Genomic DNA, 18425 nt, shown 5'->3' with positions numbered 1-18425 from the left:
CTTTAATAGTCATCTAGTGTATATATAAATCACCAAGAAACTGAATCCATGCAAATGTGTCTGATGCTCTTTGTCTGACCTCATTTATCGCATATGCAATGCACATAGATTTTAAGAATAGGCTGTGAAATTGACCGCAGTAAATTGACAAGGATAGGTCAGAAAAAGCTCTTGTCTCTTTTTGTGTTGATGTCACGTGTAAAACCATAGGCGGAAGTGACACTCGACATCTTGATGCGGAAGAGATTCCGAAGAATTAAAGAACTGTCACCAAAATGACAACAAAACACTAACCAGAGCTAATAACGTCGTAGTATAGCTATTGCACGTTGATTTACTGAGACGAGTGAAATTCTACGGTGGGTTATTTTTACCATCGTACGTAACCAGCACCCATGGCTAATAACAATTTACAGGTGAGTGAATCTCCAGCCAGATACAAAATAAATAAGTTAGCTAACTACTGTAGCTAACACAGGATTGTATCGTTAGTCTACTGTGGGTTCATATGGCGTTATTATACGTTTGTCTAGTTAATGTCTCTCTTGACCCAAAGTATTTAATGAATTCGCATCAACTAAGTGTGTATGATTTCTGATTTTCCATTTACAAATGCCATTTTGACGTACCTTTGTGACATCTTGCGGAACAAGATCATAGCGTCATGCTAATGCCCTACCCTCTCTTGTTATGGTTCTTCTTTAACATAGCCCCGCAAGATCATGACGTCATGCTAATGCTCTCGACCCTCTGTTGTTATGGTTCTTCTTTAACATAGCCCATGCATTGTGTTACAGAAAGCAATAGATCTTGCAAGCAAGGCTGCGGAAGAGGATAAGGCTAAAAACTACGAGGAAGCTCTCCGGTTGTACCAGCATTCCATTCAATACTTCCTTCATGTTGTTAAATGTGAGTTGTCTCTTATCTCAGTTCAACTTCCCGTTACTTATTTTTTCAAGTTCTTAATTTGCATTTATACTGCAAACACAGAACATCTACATAGGCTACTTTGTTTTTCTGTTCCCTTTCATTTACTGATATATGTGTGATTGACATGATTATGAACTGTGCACCTTTTACCTCAGAGTTTGGAATGAACTTTAAATGACCCCATTAGGAGCTATGGATCAACATGAAGAATTAGTTCAGGAAACAACTTTAACAGTTTTGTTTCACTTTCACATTGAATGACCCACGTGTGAAGATTACCCAGCCTTGGACATAATGTGATGCCAACCTGTTATACATTTCCTCTCCCTGCAGATGAGGCCCAGGGAGACAAGGCCAAGCAGAGCATCAGGGCAAAGTGTGCAGAGTACCTGGACCGAGCAGAGAAGCTGAAGGAATACTTGAAGAAGAAGGATAAGGCCCCTCCAGCCAAGCCTGTCAAGGAGTCCGGCTCTGATGACAAAGGGTGAGTGAGCATAAGAAATCCTGAGATGTGTTATAATCCTTACCAATCCTTCATTCTGATCTGATTCTTGGTTCTTTTGAACTGTGTTTATACTTTTTATGTGGCATAAAGGTGGGCCTCCTTATCAGTACAGTGATCTCAAACTACTTTGTTTTTTCTTTTGCAGGAATGACAGTGATGAAGGTGAAGGTGACCCAGAGAAAAAGAAGTTTAAAAATCAACTCTCAGGTGAGTTATATCATCAGCTACTTCACTTTTCAGCATTTTTAGTGTGGCTCATACAAAGCTTTGATGCAGTCTTGTGAGACTGAATCTGTATTTGATTTGAATGATAAAAAGCGATATTTGCTGTCAGGGGTGTGAACGTTTAAACTAAATTGGGATCGTTAACGTTTACAAAAATCCTAAACCGAAAAAATTATGTTCACAGTGCAGTTATGACAAAACTACCACTAACAGGTCCCGATCATCATCATAAAGGGAAAAATAGAAATTAAACGAATACTTAACCCAACAATGCTGTAAAGTTAGTAGGAGGAGAAATGCTTCTTTCAAATTATTTCCCACAGATATAAAGGGCTCCACACATCATCATTGTTAACAGTTGGAAAAATGTTTGGAGAGTGAGACAGTGAATCGACAGCAGCGAAGCCCTTTATGGCAATACTTTAAGAAGTTAAATGAGAAGGTGGTGAATTGAGCTAGTGCAGAGGCAGAACAGGAGCAATGCTAAAACATCTGAAAGGGAGACACCATGACCGTGAGCTCCAACCCATTGCTGGAAACAGCGCAGGCCCCCAATAACAGACATTAAACAGGCTCTTCACACGAAAGAAGTGCGATAAGGGATGGAGTGAGAAAATCACAGCGCTGATTACAGAAATTATTGCAGATGATATGCAGCCATGGTTAAGGGTAGAGAATGCCGGCTTCAATGTCCTAATGGCATATCTAGAACCAGACTACAAGAGTGTACAAATTGTACAGTGAAATTGTAAAAAAAAAAAAAAAATAGTACAGAAATTGTACAATGATTGCTCTGGAAGTACAACGGTCGAGATCTCAAACACCATACAACAGATTGTTGGATTTCTATGAACACGCTGTCATACATCACCGCAACGAGCCATCACATTGATGAGAAGTGGGACATGAAGTCCCATGTACTAACCACTTAGGACATGGAGGAGAGGCACACCCCAGAGAACCTAAAGATGGCATTAACTACCTTCGTTGCTGAGTGTGTGGGGGACAGCAGTAAGGTGAGCGCCATTTGGTAGCCATGACTGCGGTAGTTTGAACTGCATTGCCACCTAGCGGTCAGACACAGGACCATGTCTGCATTGTGAATTCGCATGTCTTTTTTTGTGTGTATTTTTCTCTCTCAGTTGAAGCAGAAAAAAATGTCACTTTAAACGTTAAGAACATTTTAACATTTGTTACATCCCCATTTGCCGTACTACATTTCACCGACTTATATCTATCTATGTTACAGGGGCCATCGTCATGGAAAAGCCAAACATCAAATGGAATGATGTAGCTGGGCTTGAGGGTGCAAAGGAGGCCCTTAAAGAAGCTGTCATCTTGCCCATCAAATTCCCTCACCTCTTCACCGGTATGAATAATGGAATTCAAGAAACACATAACATTCTAGATATTAACAGATGTATTGTGACTTGCAACAGTGCATCTGACGAGTAAATCGTTTTCAATAAATAATACCTAAGTATATTTGTCTTTGGTGTCCAGGAAAGCGAACTCCATGGAGAGGGATCCTGCTGTTTGGCCCTCCTGGTACAGGGAAGTCTTATCTGGCCAAGGCTGTGGCCACAGAAGCCAACAACTCTACCTTCTTCTCAATCTCCTCCTCTGACCTGGTGTCCAAGTGGCTGGGTGAGAGTGAAAAGTGAGTGATGGGGCAAGGAGGGTTGGCAGGTTGCTATGCAATCAAATCAATATACTATTTGAAAGGATATTTCTCATTCATCCCCATCTCTCTCCTTCTCCTCTGTATTCTTCTCCCACACTGTCCTTTGGTCTCATATTCACTCTCCACAACTCTTTCTATCTTCAGGTTGGTGAAGAACCTGTTCAGCCTGGCCAGGGAGAACAGGCCCTCCATCATCTTCATCGACGAGATAGACTCTCTGTGTGGCTCCAGGAGTGAGAACGAGAGTGAAGCAGCCCGCCGCATCAAGACTGAGTTCCTGGTCCAGATGCAGGGTGAGAGAGCCAGCCACTGGGCTGACAGACTGTGCAGTTACACAAGCCTATCCTCAGATCCTGATTACCTTGTACCTTGAGTATTGACACAACTGCTTTGGCCACTATGTCGTTTGGCACTGAACCTTTTTGTTGGTACGGTGTCACCAGAACAACTAAACAACCATTTTTTTTGCCAGATTTTAGCTTTCCTTTTGACTGAATCAGCTGTATATTTAAATAATTCTCTCTCTTCTCTGAGGTGTTGGAAATGACAATGAGGGAGTCCTGGTTCTAGGAGCCACAAACATCCCCTGGACACTGGACTCTGCTATTAGGAGAAGGTCAGTGCATATTTATCCTCTGATGATCTCAAGTCCTTTATCTTATTGTGAAGACATATTATTCACCATTTTGGGACCAAGTGACTCTTATTAAACAGATTGTTAAACATTAGAGATAAATAATGGGATGACCCTTGCTGTATCTCCATATAAACATTCCCATATCAGATATCACAACTGTCGTGTTTCTGTGCCTCAGATTTGAGAAGCGGATCTATATCCCTCTGCCTGAGGGGCAAGCCCGCTCCTTCATGTTCAAGCTGCATCTGGGCTCCACCCCCAATGAGCTCACTGAATCAGACTATGTGACCCTGGGTAAGAAGACGGAAGGCTACTCTGGAGCAGACATCAGCGTCATCGTGAGGGACGCCCTCATGCAGCCAGTCAGGAAGGTGCAGTCGGCCACTCACTTCAAACGGGTATGTGACATTCAAACAGGGACAGGGCTCACCTTGGTGCAGTGAATCTTAATTCATTTAATTTTCCTCATCTGATCGTTGTAAAGGAAGCATTGAGTCATGTGAATACTCTGTCAATGAAACATCAGTTATCACAAATCCATGTACCATTTTTGCCCATGCGTTCTTCTTCATACACCCAGGTCCAAGGGTCATCATGGAACAATCCCAACCTCGTGGTAGACGATCTCCTGACCCCATGCTCACCAGGAGATCCAGACGCCATAGAGATGACCTGGATGGATGTTAATGGCGAGAAACTCATGGAGCCCATTGTTTGCATGGTGAGAAGAACCCCAAAAACATAGATATTTTAGATTTTGAACATGAGGGAGCAAGTATGTGATGCTAACTGACCATTGTGATGTGCTGTTCACAGGCTGATATGCTGAGGTCACTGCACAACACCAAGCCAACTGTGAACGAGCAGGACTTGGACAAACTCAAGAAGTTCACAGAGGACTTTGGTCAGGAAGGCTAATACTCAACCAAATAATGCGAACACAACTTTCCTTTCTCATATCCTTTTTCTTCACTGGTTCTCAGGCCTGCATTTGCTACTCTACTTTCTCTCCACAAGTAGCAAAGGGGCTTCATGTTTCATGTATGTTAATTTGTTGACTTACTTTGTTAGTTGCCAATACATACCCATAATAGTGTACCCATAGTATGCAACTTTTCTTTTTACAAAGATAGATTGGTTGAAGATGGTGATGGTCTCAAATAATATGGATTCATGAAAAGTATTTATAATTTATGCTTTAAAACACTAAAGTGTCTGTTTTGGCCTTGATGGCATCAAACAAGCATGCTATTGTGCATTACAATAACTCCTCCAAAAGTCCTTTACTGCTTTAAGTGCATCTATGGTTTGACAAGATAGATGAGGATTGCCTGTTTTGTTGTACTGTAATGTGTTTGGACATTGTTTACCAATGTTTTTTTTTTCGTTTTATTCATTTTTCTTACCAAGAAGGGCTACATCTGTAATTTTGACTCTGCGTTGATGGAGCAGCACTCATTGAAGAGGACCATATCATGATTAACTACCAGCAACTTTAATGATTACAATTTTCTTTCATCAGTTTTTATGTAGAGTATTTTCATATTGTTTTTCTGTATGCTGTTTTTGAAAGAAGATGTTAGACTGAGTGCCTTGCTGGTCAAAAGAAAGTAAAACTACTTTGGAATGGGTTGGTGGGGGTATGTTATAGTGTAATAAAACCCAATGATTATTGATCTTAAAGGGAAATCAGTAATAGAGTGAGCAATAATCCTTTGTAAAGTGTTTTTGACCCCTTAAATTGTACTTCCCACATCTTTGCAGACTTCAAATGTTTTGTACAAGTTGTGCCTTGAAGAAGAATCAATGTGCAGTGCATTCGGAAAGTATTCAGACCCCTTTATTTTGTTAGCCTTATTCTAAAATTGATCAAATATTTTTTTCTCAGCAATCTACACACAATATTCCATAATGACAAAGTGAAAACTGTTTTTTAGAATTTTTTGCAAATGTATTACAAATAAAAAACAGATACCTTATTTACATAAGTATTCAGACCCTTTGCTATGAGACTCGAAATTGAGCTCAGGTGCATCCTGTTTCCATTAATCATCCTTGAGATGTTTTTACAACTTGATTGGAGTCCACGTGTGGTAAAGTCAATTGATTGGACATGATTTTGAAAGGCACATTTTGAAAAGGCACCTGTTGACAGTGTATGTCAGCAAAAACCAAGCCATGAGGTCAAAGGATTAGTCCGTAGAGCTCCGAGACAGGATTGTGTCGAGGCACACATCTGGGCAAGGGTACCAAAAAATGTCTGCAGCATTGAAGGTACCCAAAAACACAGTGGCCTGCATCATTCTTAAATAGAAGAAGTTTGGAACCACCAAGACTTTTCCTAGAGCTGGCCACCTGGCCCAACTGAGCAATCGGTGGAGAAGGGTCTTGGTCAGGGAGGTGACCAACTACACGAAAGTCACTCTGACAGAGCTCCAGAGTTCCTCTGTGGAGATGGGAGAACCAGAATGACAACCATCTCTGCAGCACTCCACCAATCAGGCCTTTATGGTAGAGTGACCAGATAGAAGCCACTCCTTTGTAAAAGCCACATGACAGACTGCTTGGAGTTTGCCAAATGGCACCTAAAAACTCTCAGAACAATATAAACAAGATTGAACACGTTGGCCTGAATGCCAAGCATCACGTCTGGAGGAAACCTGGCACCATCCCTACAGTGAAGCATGGTGATGGCAGCATCATGCTGTGGGGATGTTTTTCAGTGGCAGGGACTGGGAGACTAGTCAGGATAGAGGGAAAGATGAACAGAGCAAAGTACAGAGGGATCCTTGATGAAAACCTGCTCCAGAGTGCTTAGGACCTCAGACTGGGGCAAAGGTTCACCTTCCAACAGGACAACGACCCTAAGCACACAGCCAAGACAACACAGCAGTGGATTCGGGACAAGTCTCTGAATGTCCTTGAGTGGCCCAGCCAGAGCCCAGACTTGAACCCAATCGAACATCTTTGGAGAGACCTGAAAATAGCTGTGCCGCGACGCTCAACATCCAACCTGATAGAACTTGAGAGGATCTGCAGAGAAGAATGAGAGAAACTCTCCAAATACAGATGCGCCAAGCTTGTAGCATCGTACCCAAGAAGACTCGAGGCTGTAATCGCTGCCAAAGGTGCTTCAACAAAGCAATGAGTAAAGGATCTGAATACTTATGTAAATGAGATATTTTCATTTTTTATTTTTAATACATTTGCAAACATTTCTAAAAACCTGTTTTTTCTTTGTCATTGTGGGGTATTGTGTGTAGATTGAAAAAGTCAAGGGGTCTGAATACTTTCCAATTGCACTGTATATCCTCCCACTTTCCACTATAGCCAATGAAACTTCAGATACCCTATTAAAAAAAGACGCATATTCAGATAGTTCCTTACTTGGTAATGATTAGATTCAGCTGTGTTTCTAAATCTTCAGACTTTTCTTTTATAGTAAAAAATGTATAAACCTCAATGTACAGTAGTAGTCTTTTATTTTCTCATTTGAGCAGTTTACATATTGTCTGGTCACTGGGGTGAGGTGAATAGCATTGAACAATGCTAAGAAGGGAGGAGTTTGTCTTCATAAAAGAAGAACGAACGATCATTATGTATTCTTTTGGCAATACTGTTAACATGTATGACTGTGGGTTTTCCTATAATTATGTATTCAAGATTATTTTCTGGGATTTTCCAGAGGTATCCAGTTTGTTGTGTTTTGATCTTGAACATATATGTACATAAAACTATTACTTACTGAAATGACTGATGTTTGGTTTTACTTTACTTATCTTTGGATGTATGTATATTTATATATATACACTACCGGTCAAAAGTTTTAGAACACCTACTCATTCAAGGGTTTTTCTTTATTTTACTATTTTCTACATTGTAGAATAATAGTGAAGACATCAACACTATGAAATAACACACATGGAATCATGTAGTAACCAAAAAAGTGATAAACAAATCAAAATATATTTTAGATTCTTCAAAGTAACCACCTTTGGCTTTGATGACAGCTTTGCACACTCTTGGCATTCTCTCAACCAACTTCATGAGGAATGCTTTTCCAGTAGTCTTTAAGGAGTTCCCACATATGCTGAGCACTTGTTGGCTGCTTTTCCTTCACAATGCGGTCCAAATCATCCCAAACCATCTCAATTGGGTTGAGGTCGGGTGATTGTGTAGGCCAGGTCATCTGATGCAGTACTCCATCACTCTCCTTGGTAAGAGAGCCCTTACACAGCCTGGAGGTGTGTTTGGGGTCATTGTCCTGTTGAAAAACAAATGACAGTCCCACTTAGCGCAAACCAGTTAGGATAGCCTATCGCTGCAGAATGATGTCGTAGCCATGCTGATTAAGTGTGCCTTGAATTCTAAATAAATCACAGTGTCACCAGTAAAGCACCCCCACACATCATACCTCCTCCATGCTTCACAGTGGGAATCACACATGCGGAGATCATATTCGTTCACCCACTCTGCATCTCACAAAGACAGTGGTTGGAACCAAAAATATCAAATTTGGACTAATCAGACCAAAGGACAGATTTCCACCGGTCAAATGTCCATTGCTTGTGTTTCTTGGCCCAAGCAAATCTCTTATTTGTGTACTTTAGTAGTGGTTTCTTTGCAGCAATTCGACCATGAAGGCCTGATTCACGCAGTCTCCTCTGAACAGTTGATGTTGAGATGTGTCTGTTACTTGACCTCTGAAACCTTTATTTTGGCTACAATCTGAGGTGCAGTTAAGTCTAAGGAACTTATCCTCTGCAGCAGAGGTAACTCTGGGTCTTCCTTTCCTGTGATGGTCCTCATGAGAGCCAGTTTCATCATAGCGCTTGATGGTTTTTGTGACTGCACTTGAAGAAACTTTCAAAGTTCTTGAAATTTTCTGGATTGACTGACTGTCATGTCTTAAAGTAATGATGAACTGTTGTTTCTCTTTGCTTATTTGAGCTGTTCCTGCCATAATATGAACTTGGTCTTTTGCCAAATAGGGCTGTATTCTATATACCACCCCAACCTTGTCACAACACAACCGATTGGCTCAAATGCATTAAGTAAAGAAATTCCACAAATTAACATTTAACAAGGCACTTGAAACGCATTCCAGGTGAATACCTCATTAAGCTGGTTGAGAGAATGCCAAGTGTGCGAACCTGTCATCAAGGCAAAGGGTGGCTACTTTGAAGAATATCAAATATAAAATATATTTTGGTTGGTTTAACACTTTTTGGTTACTACATGATTCCATGTGTTATTTCATAGTTTTGATGTCTTCAGTATTATTCTACAATGTAGAAAATATTAAAAATAAGGAATAACCCTTGATTGAGTAGGTGTGTCCAAACTTTTGACTGGTACTGTATATATTTCCAACTGCAATTATAAACTGACATATAGCTTATCATTCACAAGAAACTGGGATGCGAACACAATGCATAGGAGAGTAATATTGTGACACTAACAGTGGTGTGAAATATAGGGAACGGTGTTAAGAGACAAGTGTTTTGTCCCCAGACCCAACACACACAGCACTGTCATGTCAAATGTGTAAATAATCTATAGAATGTGCGTGTAGTCTACATTTCATATAACTAAGCACTATTATTGATTTGCTCTCGACTGTCATATCAAAGTTAATTGTTTTTCAAACACCATGGCTGCGTTTACACAGGCAGTCCAATTCTGATATTTAGTTTCAGTAATTGGTATTTTTACCAATCAGATCTGATTGGTCAAATGACCAGTCAAAAGACGAATTACTGGAAAAGAGATCAGAATTGGGCTGTCTGTGTAAACGCAGACCGTGTGACATCAAGCAGCTTCCCTTGAGCCAAGGTGGAACTCAGAAGAGGCTAGGATTTACAAAGTTTCAAAAGTGAATTAATGTGAATTTAATGATCATTTAATAGATAATGGTTAAAATGTCATACATCACTGAAGAGCAATAAACAATGCATTAATTCTGCATATCAAAGCATGTTTCCCATTTGAAATTTAAGGTATGATTTTTACTTAATTTGTTATCAAATAAATATCCTATATCATAAATTACTGTATACAACTTTCATGTCAAAAGAGGAAACATAACCTAGTATTCCAAATGTCTATACAAGGTGGCATAACTTTGAATGAAATTTAAGACTTTGAAATTGAATATAAAAGGTTAATAGGTGAGAAACCAGTCTCTATGTGTTCAGTGATGAAAAAAAAAATGAGGCCACTCAATTATTTAACTAGTAACTTACCCACTTAACCAAAGAGCACAATGTAATTAGTCAAATATACCATTAATATCAGTAACAGGAAAGAGTTAAATATTTAAAAAAAAATCATTTTGGGAGTGTGAGTAAAGTCAAAACAATTAAAATGTCAAGGAGTATCTTTCAGTTCTCTGTTGTAGCAGCGATTAAACTTAAGATGAACCTGATGACGCTTGTGCATACCCTAACAAACACATGCATCTCCTGAAAATCCATTCAAACGTGAGAAAAAATACAGGTTTAACAGCTGACAATAGTAATAGGAAAACAAAATAAGGACTGTAGTAAAGAAAACAAATCCCATGTTCACTTCCCCTTAACAAATGATATCTAATATCCTACCATGTTATGAAAGGAATGACAATAACGAAGTAACAACATATGAAGGTGAGTAAAATTACAAAGATGAAGTAGAAAACCCTCACAAAAGCACATTGGATGTAAGACAGGTTTTAGGTGAAGAATCAGGATGCACAACCCTCAAAGGAACAAATAAATGTAGCCTACACACCCAGGCAGGTGCCACTATACTCTTTTCCATTCTTATTGACCACTCTACTACATGGGACTTCAGAACACTTGAAATTTGCTAGACCTGAAAAGATATATTTAATATCTCTCTCAAAACCTTTCCTTCAAATGTGCATTATAATATCCAATTATCATTTGCGTTTATTCAAAAGTACATTCGTGTTTCAAACAAAAGGACAGACAGTACAAACGAAAGAGGCAAGCTGCATAATAGCTACTGTGCCTAATAGAAAGTGCTAGAGCATTAATACATCAAAAGTTTGGTAAGGACACAAATGGAGTAATTTACTGGCACATCACAATCATGCGTCATAGGTGAACAAAGCCCAACCATCACATACATTTAACTCCTCCATCGCTGTCACATGGCTAGAGATGAATTTGCAGTGCTACCAACATGTGGGAACGGTGTGTCTCAGTTGGGGGTGGGTATCGTTGTAAGCTGTTCCTATGAAGACACTAGAAGACAGAGAAGAGAGAGCCAAGAGCCAATCCAGTCGCAGCTCCAGCGAGCATGCCGAGAGCCACGTCTCCTCCATCGTCACGTTGACGCTCGTGAACAATAACCTGATTCATCCCTTGGGGATTCCTCATAGGATATGCTCCTACAAATCACGGTGGGAAACATTAACTGGAGTTAGAATGGTGAAGAAAAGCTATATTGCAAAATAGTAACTGAAAGATTACATCCATTAAAAGAACAAAGGAACATTTAATTAAATGTAATTATCAACGTAACTTCGACATTCCTTCGGGAGCATGCAAACTAAAAAAGTGTGAATTCACCCTATGCGTACCTTGGTACTGATAGGGGTATGCAACAGCATAGGGCTGCCCATCAGCTGAGTAAATGATCTGTGTGCCATGGACAGGAGGAGCTGGGGCATACCCTCCATAAGCATCCGGAACATAAACCTGTTGGAAAGGCAGATATCACTTGTGTCACTATTGGGGAGACTACCACTACTGCCCTGGTATCAAGAGAACTGATGCAAGCCATACACATTTATCCAAAACCACAATATATAGCATAAACACCATGTTACAGTGCCCTCAGAAAGTTCACACCCCTTTACTTTTCTCCATATTTTGTTGCGTTACAGCTTGAAGGTAAAATTGATTACATGTAGATTTGTTGTCACGGACCAACACACAATATCCCATAATGTCAAAGTGGATTTATGTTTTTTAAAATATATGAATTACATGTGAAAAACTGAAACGTCGAGTCAATAAATATTCAACCCCTTTGTTATGGAAATTTGCTTAACAAGTCACATAAGTTGCATGGACTCACTGTGTGCAATAATAGTGTTCAACATGATTTTTTAATGACTACCTCATCTCTGTACACAACACATACAGATTATTGTAAGGTCCTTCGGTCAAGCAGTGAATTTCAAACAGATTCAACCAAAGACCAGGGACATTTTCTAATGTTTCACAAAGGGCACCTATTGTTGTGAAAAAAATAGTACATTTAATTTTTTTAAAGGCAGACATTGAATAACCCTTTGATAGTGAAGTTCTTAATTACACTTTGGATGTTGTCTCAATACACCCAGTCACTACAAAGATACAGGCGTCCATCCTAACCTAGTTGCCGGAGGGGAAGAAAACCGCTTAGGAATTTCACCATGAGGCCAATGGTGATTTAAAAGAACAGTTAGTTTAATGGCTGTGATTGGAGAAAACTGAAGATGGAACAACAACATTATAGTTACTCCACAATACTAACCTAACTGACAGAGTGAAAAGAAGGAAACCTGCACAGAACAAAAAAAATACTCCAATACATGCATCATGTTTCCTGTTTGGCCCTGTCCGGGGGTGTCCTCGGATGGGGCCACAGTGTCTCCTTTACATTTACATTTAAGTCATTTAGCAGACGCTCTTATCCAGAGCGACTTACAAATTGGTGCAGTCACCTTATGACATCCAGTGGAACAGTCACTTTACAATAGTGACCCCTCCTGTCTCAGCCTCCAGTATTTATGCAGCAGTAGTGCGTGTCTCGGGGGGCTAGGGTCAGTTTGTTATATCTGGAGTACTTCTCCTGTCCTAGTCGGTGTCCTGTGTGAATTTAAGTGTGCTCTCTCTAATTCTCTCTTTCTTTCTCTCTCTCTCAGAGGACCTGAGCCCTAGGACCATGCCTCAGGACTACCTGACATGATGACTCCTTGCTGTCCCCAGTCCACCTGGCCGTGCCGTTGCTCCAGTTTCAACTGTTCTGCCTTATTATTATTGGACCATGCTGGTCATTTATGAACATTTGAACATCTTGGCCATGTTCTGTTATAATCTCCACCCAGCACAGCCAGAAGAGGACTGGCTACCCCACATAGCCTGGTTCTAGGGAGCTTTTCCTAGCCACCGTGCTTCTACACCTGCATTGCTTGCTGTTTGGGGTATTAGGCTGGGTTTCTGTACAGCACTTTGAGATATCAGCTGATGTACGAAGGGCTATATAAATAAATTTGATTTGATGTTCGCAACAAGGCACCAAAGTAATACTACAAATAAATGTGGCAAAGCAATTAGCTATTTGTCTTGAATACAAAGTGTTATGTTTGGGGCAAATCCAATACATTACTGAGTACCACTATATTTTCAAGCATAGTGTTGGCTGCATCATGTTATGGGTATGCATGTAATTGTTAAGGACTAGGGAGGTTTTTGTTAGGATTTTGAAAAAAAGAAAAGAAATAGAACTAAGCGCAAGCAAAATCCTGGAGAAAAATCTGGTTCTCAGTCTGCCTTTTACCAGACACAGAGATGAATTCACCTTTCAGCAAGACAATACCCTAAAACACACAGCCAAATCTTTACCGGACTTGCATACAAAGAAGGCAGTCAATGTTCCTGAGTGGCCGAGTTACAGTTGGATTTAAATCTACTAGAAAATCTATGGCAAGACCTGAAAATGGTTTTCTAGCAACCAATTTGGTAGAGCTTGAATTTTTTCAAGAATAAATGGGCAAATAATGCACAATCCATGTGTGGAAACCTCAGACTTACCCAGAAAGACTCACAGCTATAATCGCTGCCAAAGGTGCTTCTACAAAGTATTGACTTGGATGTGAATACTTATGAGATATTTCTGTATTTTATTTTCAATAAATGTGCAAAAATGTCTAAAAACCAACTGTTCACTCTCATTAAGGGGTATTACATGTAGATTGAAATCAGGCTGTAACAACAAAATGTGGAGTAAGTAAAGCGGTAGACTGTAAAGCGGTAGCACTAGACTGCTCAAAGCATATTTAGAAAAGTAAAGTCTAGGCAGCAGGTTCACATACATACCGGAGGTGGAGGACCATATTCAGAATATGGAGGAGGGGCAGAAGCAACAATTTGCTGTGCAAAGCCAATCTGAGGAGGAGCGACCACCTAAAAATATAGAGATACACACACAATACCAGTCAAAAGGTTTCCACACACCTACTCGAAAATAAATATCAGAATTGGGCTGCCTGTGTAAACGCAGCCATGGTGTTTGAAAAACAATTAACTTTGATATGACAGTCGAGAGCAAATAAATAATAGTGCTTAGTTATATTTAATGTATACTAAATGCACATTCTATAGATTATTTACACATTTGACATGACAGTGTGTTGGGTCTGGGGACAAACCGCTTGTCTCTTAACACAATTCCCTATATTTCACACCACTGTTAGTATCACAATATTACTCTCCTATGCATTGTGTTCACATCCCAGTTTCTTGTGTGTAATAAGCTATATGTCAGTTTATAATTGCAGTTGGATATATATACACAGGTACCAGTCAAAAGTTTGGACACACCTACTCATTCAAGGGTTTTTCTTTATTTTTTACTATTTTCTACATTGTAGAATAATAGTGAAAACATCGAAACTATGAAATAACACATATGGAATCATGTAGTTCTTGCTTGTTCTTATCTGGAATTATATATATTTTTAAACTGCATTGTTGGTTAGGGGCTTTTAAGTAATCATTTCACCTGTTGTAGTCGCCGCATGTGACTAATAAAATTTGATTTAGTAACCAAAAAAAAGTGTTAAATCAAAATATATTTTAGATTTTAGATTCTTCAAAGTAGCCACCCGTTGCCTTGACAGCTTTGCACTCTTGCCATTCTCTCAACCAGCTTCACCTGGAATGCTTTTCCAGCAGTCTTTAATGAGTTCCCACATATGCTGAGCACTCTTCTTATTGGTGTCCTTTAGTAGTGGTTTCTTTACAGTAATTCAACCATGAAGGCCTGATTCACACAGTCTCCTCTGAACAGTTGATGTTGAGATGTGTCTGTTACTTGAACTCTGTGAAGCATTTATTTGGGCTGCAATCTGAAGTGCAGTCAACTCTAATGAAATTATGCTCTGCAGCAGAGGTAATTATGGGTCTTCCTTTCCTGTGGCGGTCCTCATGAGAGCCAGTTTCATCATAGCTCTTTGTGGTTTTTGCGACTGGACTTGAAGAAACTTTCAAAGTTCTTGAAATTCTGATTGACTGACTTTCATGTCTCACAAGTAATGATGGACTGTCGATTCTCTTTGCTTATTTGAGCTGTACTTGCCATAATATGGACATGGTCTTTTACCAAATAGGGTAATCTTCTGTATACCACCCCTACCTTGTCACAACAACTGATTGGCTTAAGCGCATTAAGGAAAGAAATTCCACAAATTAACAAGGCACACCTGTTAATTGAAACACATTCCAGGTGACAACCTCATGAAGCTGGTTGAGAGAATGCCAAGAGTGAAAACCTGTCAAGGTTTGGCTACTTTGAAGAATATCAAATATAAGATATTTTGATTGGTTTAATTTTTTTTTGGTTACTACATTATTCCATGTGTTACTTCATAGTTTTGATGTCGTCACTACTATTCCACAACGTAGAAAATAGTAAAAATAAAGAAAAACCCTGGAATGAGTAGGTGTGTCCAAACTTTTGACTGGTACTGTATATTAAGACCTGAGCTATAATACTATCCATAAGTAGACTAGGTTATGCAGGCAGAAGGTCTTTGCAGACCAGCAGAAACTCACAGAGCTGATTCTGGCATCCTGGAGAGCCATGGTCCATGCCCTGAAACAACGATGGGAAAACAAGAATAAACATGAGTTTTCAGCAGGCTAACCCATATACACACACAACTAATCAGTCATATTAATTACAATGGGAAAGATGTCTTACAGTGCATCATCTGCACTGTCTCCACAAATGCTGATAACCCGTCCATCTCTGCAGACTATCTGGAGCAGGGCATCTCGACTTCTGCCCTCTGGAGGGTTTAGATCTGTGGACAGTGAAAAGGTGGATGGGACTGTTGGTTGATGGGTTGGTGTGGATACATTTTAGTCATTAAGTGGACGCTCTTATGCAGGGTGACTTACAGTTAGAGCATTCATCTTAAGATTGCTGGGGGGGGGTAGTTCACATTTTATGCTGGGGGAAGGGGTAGTTCACATTTGATCCTATTGTGAGTTGAGAGGATTGGATAGAAAAGTATAGCAGATGTAAGTAGTCAAGTACCTTGACATGCAGTTGCACTGCGAATGTTAATGCAGTCCACTCTCATGTGGATCTCATCCTCCATATCTCGCCGATGCTGGTCATCATAGAAAACCAGCCGCCCATCAGACCACAGATCAAACCAGTTCCTCTTCCACCGCCGCAGAATAGTGCCTGTATCATTTAATTATATTTAATTTAATTACTCTTAGCACTTTGTGCAAACACAGGTCTAAGCCCATGGTGGTATTGAAAAGCTACATGACGAAATTCTGTGAAGTGTCAGGAAAAAAACTAAAAGAAAACATTTCTGCAACGAAAACAAGCACTTCTATTGAACATGTTCAGAAAACAGGGAGGAACCTACATGAATCTGTCCAATAGAAACGCTAGTTTTCGTTGCAAAACGTTTGGAGTAATGATTACACTCCAGGTTTGTGACAGACTTGTGTACTGCACTATAGTGACAGTGTACAGCTAACGTTAGCTACAGCTCCACTCACTCTGCCGATGGAGGAAGCCACTTTTCACAATCGACATCGTTAGGTTACTCTGAAAATAAACAATTATAAACAACAAAAATGCTTACTGGATATAGCGAAATCTATTTAACTATCTACAAGGTCATTTTCATATCTAATAGCTAGTTTAGCTAAACCATCGTAACACTCACTGCCTACACTAGTGCCTGGTATGCTAACTAACGTTAGCTGGGGAACGTTAGCTGACCGAATCTATTTACGTTGGCATTTGACACTTTGGTAAACTATGTTTTGAAGCTTATTCAGACAATATTGCTGTCGATTATAATATGACTAGCTACACATGCCATATATGTAATTAAATTACCTCTTGTGGAACGTCCTTTTCAAAGCCCTGAGAGGACAAAAGTTAACTGTCTTGTTTTGAATGACATCATCAATATCAGCTGACTGGTCCTTAATTAGAATGCTGGGAATTGAAGCCACGATAAACAATCATATTATTCGTTCGCTGTAATGTTACAATAATAAGTCGTTATTGTCTTTACTTTTAAAATATAAAGGAGCCAAACCCTAAAGTTATCTAATCATAAGGACATGTTCAAATCTGTATATTTTGAGACAAAGAAAATCTAGGATGTCATGAATTATGAATATCTGTAGTTAATGTTCAGCTAATTAATGTTTTGTTCATAACCAAGTGGGGAAGGTGGTATTTACCACATATGACAGGGAAAAATCCACTTAAATGTCCCTCCAACTCTTAATTACTAGTGGGAAAATCATCAATAGGTGACGTTGCGTGCTTGTGCGAAATGGGAAACTGGGTAGTCGGAAATCCGACATGATTGTGTTCCAAGTGTTTTTGAGGTTGAAACAATTCTTACATCAGTAAGATTTTAGCTTGATAAGTTAGCCAACATTGCTAATAATATAGTTAGCTAGCTTGCTTAACTACATGCTCCGGAACGTCGGTGACTACTAAGTATTTTTTTAAACTCCCGCTTTGGGATTGATGTGTTAACGTGTAGTTCATACAGGCAGAATTCCTGTTTTAACACAATTAGCCAAATCCTAGTTTGAAAGCGACTGCTTTTCTGGAAGCTGTGCCCTGCCATTTCCCCAACACGTGAGCCAGCGCCGAGCAATTTGAGTTCTAGGCAATGAGCTTCAGCCCCTCGCCATTTGAGTAACAGCTAGCAAGATGCACACACAGCAGAGCGAGAGAGCAATGACTTGGTGCACATAAACTCAGCAAAAAAAAGAAATGTCTTTCACTGCGTATATTTTCAGCAAACTTAACTTGTGTAGATATTTGTACTTGTGTAAATATTTGTATGAACATAACAATATTCAACAACTGAGATATAAACTGAAAAAGTTCCACAGACATGTGACCAACAGAAATTGAATAATGTGTCCCTGAAAAAAAGGGGGGATGGGGTCAAAATCAAAAGTAGAAGTCAGAATCTGGTGTGGCCACCAGCTGCATTAAGTACTGCAGTGCATCTCCTCCTCATGGACTGCACCAGATGTTCCAGTTCTTGATGTGAGATGTTATCCCACTCTTCCACCAAGGCACCTGCAAGTTCCCGGACATTTCTGGAGGGAATGGCCCTAGCCCTCACCCTCCGATCCAACAGGTTCCAGACGTGCTCAATGGGA

The 18425-nt window shown here is 39.8% G+C and overlaps 2 protein-coding genes across 3 annotated transcripts; one reads left to right on the top strand and one right to left on the bottom strand.

The window, feature by feature from the left end:
• The first annotated feature begins 151 nt into the window (after positions 1 to 151).
• On the top strand, positions 152 to 7734 carry LOC118359163 (vacuolar protein sorting-associated protein 4B-like). The gene is made up of 11 exons (XM_035737481.2): positions 152 to 416; positions 798 to 909; positions 1264 to 1414; positions 1581 to 1642; positions 2910 to 3029; positions 3164 to 3320; positions 3489 to 3637; positions 3879 to 3960; positions 4160 to 4379; positions 4562 to 4702; positions 4798 to 7734. The coding sequence occupies exons 1-11, from the start codon at positions 396 to 398 to the stop codon at positions 4897 to 4899; spliced, it is 1317 nt and encodes a 438-aa protein (XP_035593374.2). The 5' UTR covers positions 152 to 395; the 3' UTR covers positions 4900 to 7734.
• Positions 7735 to 9867: 2133 nt separating this feature from the next.
• On the bottom strand, positions 9868 to 17262 carry plekhb2 (pleckstrin homology domain containing, family B (evectins) member 2). 2 transcript variants are annotated; one of them, XM_035737478.2, is made up of 8 exons: positions 17128 to 17262; positions 16782 to 16830; positions 16300 to 16452; positions 15961 to 16063; positions 15813 to 15852; positions 14076 to 14162; positions 11570 to 11687; positions 9868 to 11377 (listed from the first exon to the last, which is right to left on the bottom strand). In XM_035737478.2, exons 2-8 carry the CDS (start codon positions 16816 to 16818, stop codon positions 11232 to 11234), a joined length of 684 nt encoding a protein of 227 aa, XP_035593371.1. In that variant the 5' UTR covers positions 16819 to 16830; positions 17128 to 17262; the 3' UTR covers positions 9868 to 11231. The 2 variants fall into 2 exon arrangements, with proteins under 2 accessions (XP_035593371.1, XP_035593372.1); XM_035737479.2 differs by lacking the exon at positions 17128 to 17262 and adding an exon at positions 16952 to 17097.
• Between the last annotated feature and the right edge of the window lie 1163 nt (positions 17263 to 18425).

This window comes from Oncorhynchus keta, chromosome 26 (assembly GCF_023373465.1).
Source record: "Oncorhynchus keta strain PuntledgeMale-10-30-2019 chromosome 26, Oket_V2, whole genome shotgun sequence".
Lineage (NCBI taxonomy): Eukaryota > Metazoa > Chordata > Actinopteri > Salmoniformes > Salmonidae > Oncorhynchus > Oncorhynchus keta.
This window is presented reverse-complemented; position numbering and strand designations above follow the sequence as displayed.

Excerpts from the sequence above, each read along its gene's own strand:
- LOC118359163 (XM_035737481.2), top strand. The coding sequence starts at position 396 with ATGGCTAATAACAATTTACAG. Across the intron at positions 417-797 it reads TGGCTAATAACAATTTACAG|AAAGCAATAGATCTTGCAAG; the intron begins GTGAGTGAATCT and ends ATTGTGTTACAG. Across the intron at positions 1,415-1,580 it reads TCCGGCTCTGATGACAAAGG|GAATGACAGTGATGAAGGTG; the intron begins GTGAGTGAGCAT and ends TTTCTTTTGCAG.
- plekhb2 (XM_035737478.2), bottom strand. The coding sequence starts at position 16,818 with ATGTCGATTGTGAAAAGTGGCTTCCTCCATCGGCAGA. Across the intron at positions 16,064-16,299 it reads CAGTGCAACTGCATGTCAAG|ATCTAAACCCTCCAGAGGGC; the intron begins GTACTTGACTAC and ends CACTGTCCACAG. Across the intron at positions 11,378-11,569 it reads ATACCCCTATCAGTACCAAG|GAGCATATCCTATGAGGAAT; the intron begins GTACGCATAGGG and ends CGTGATTTGTAG.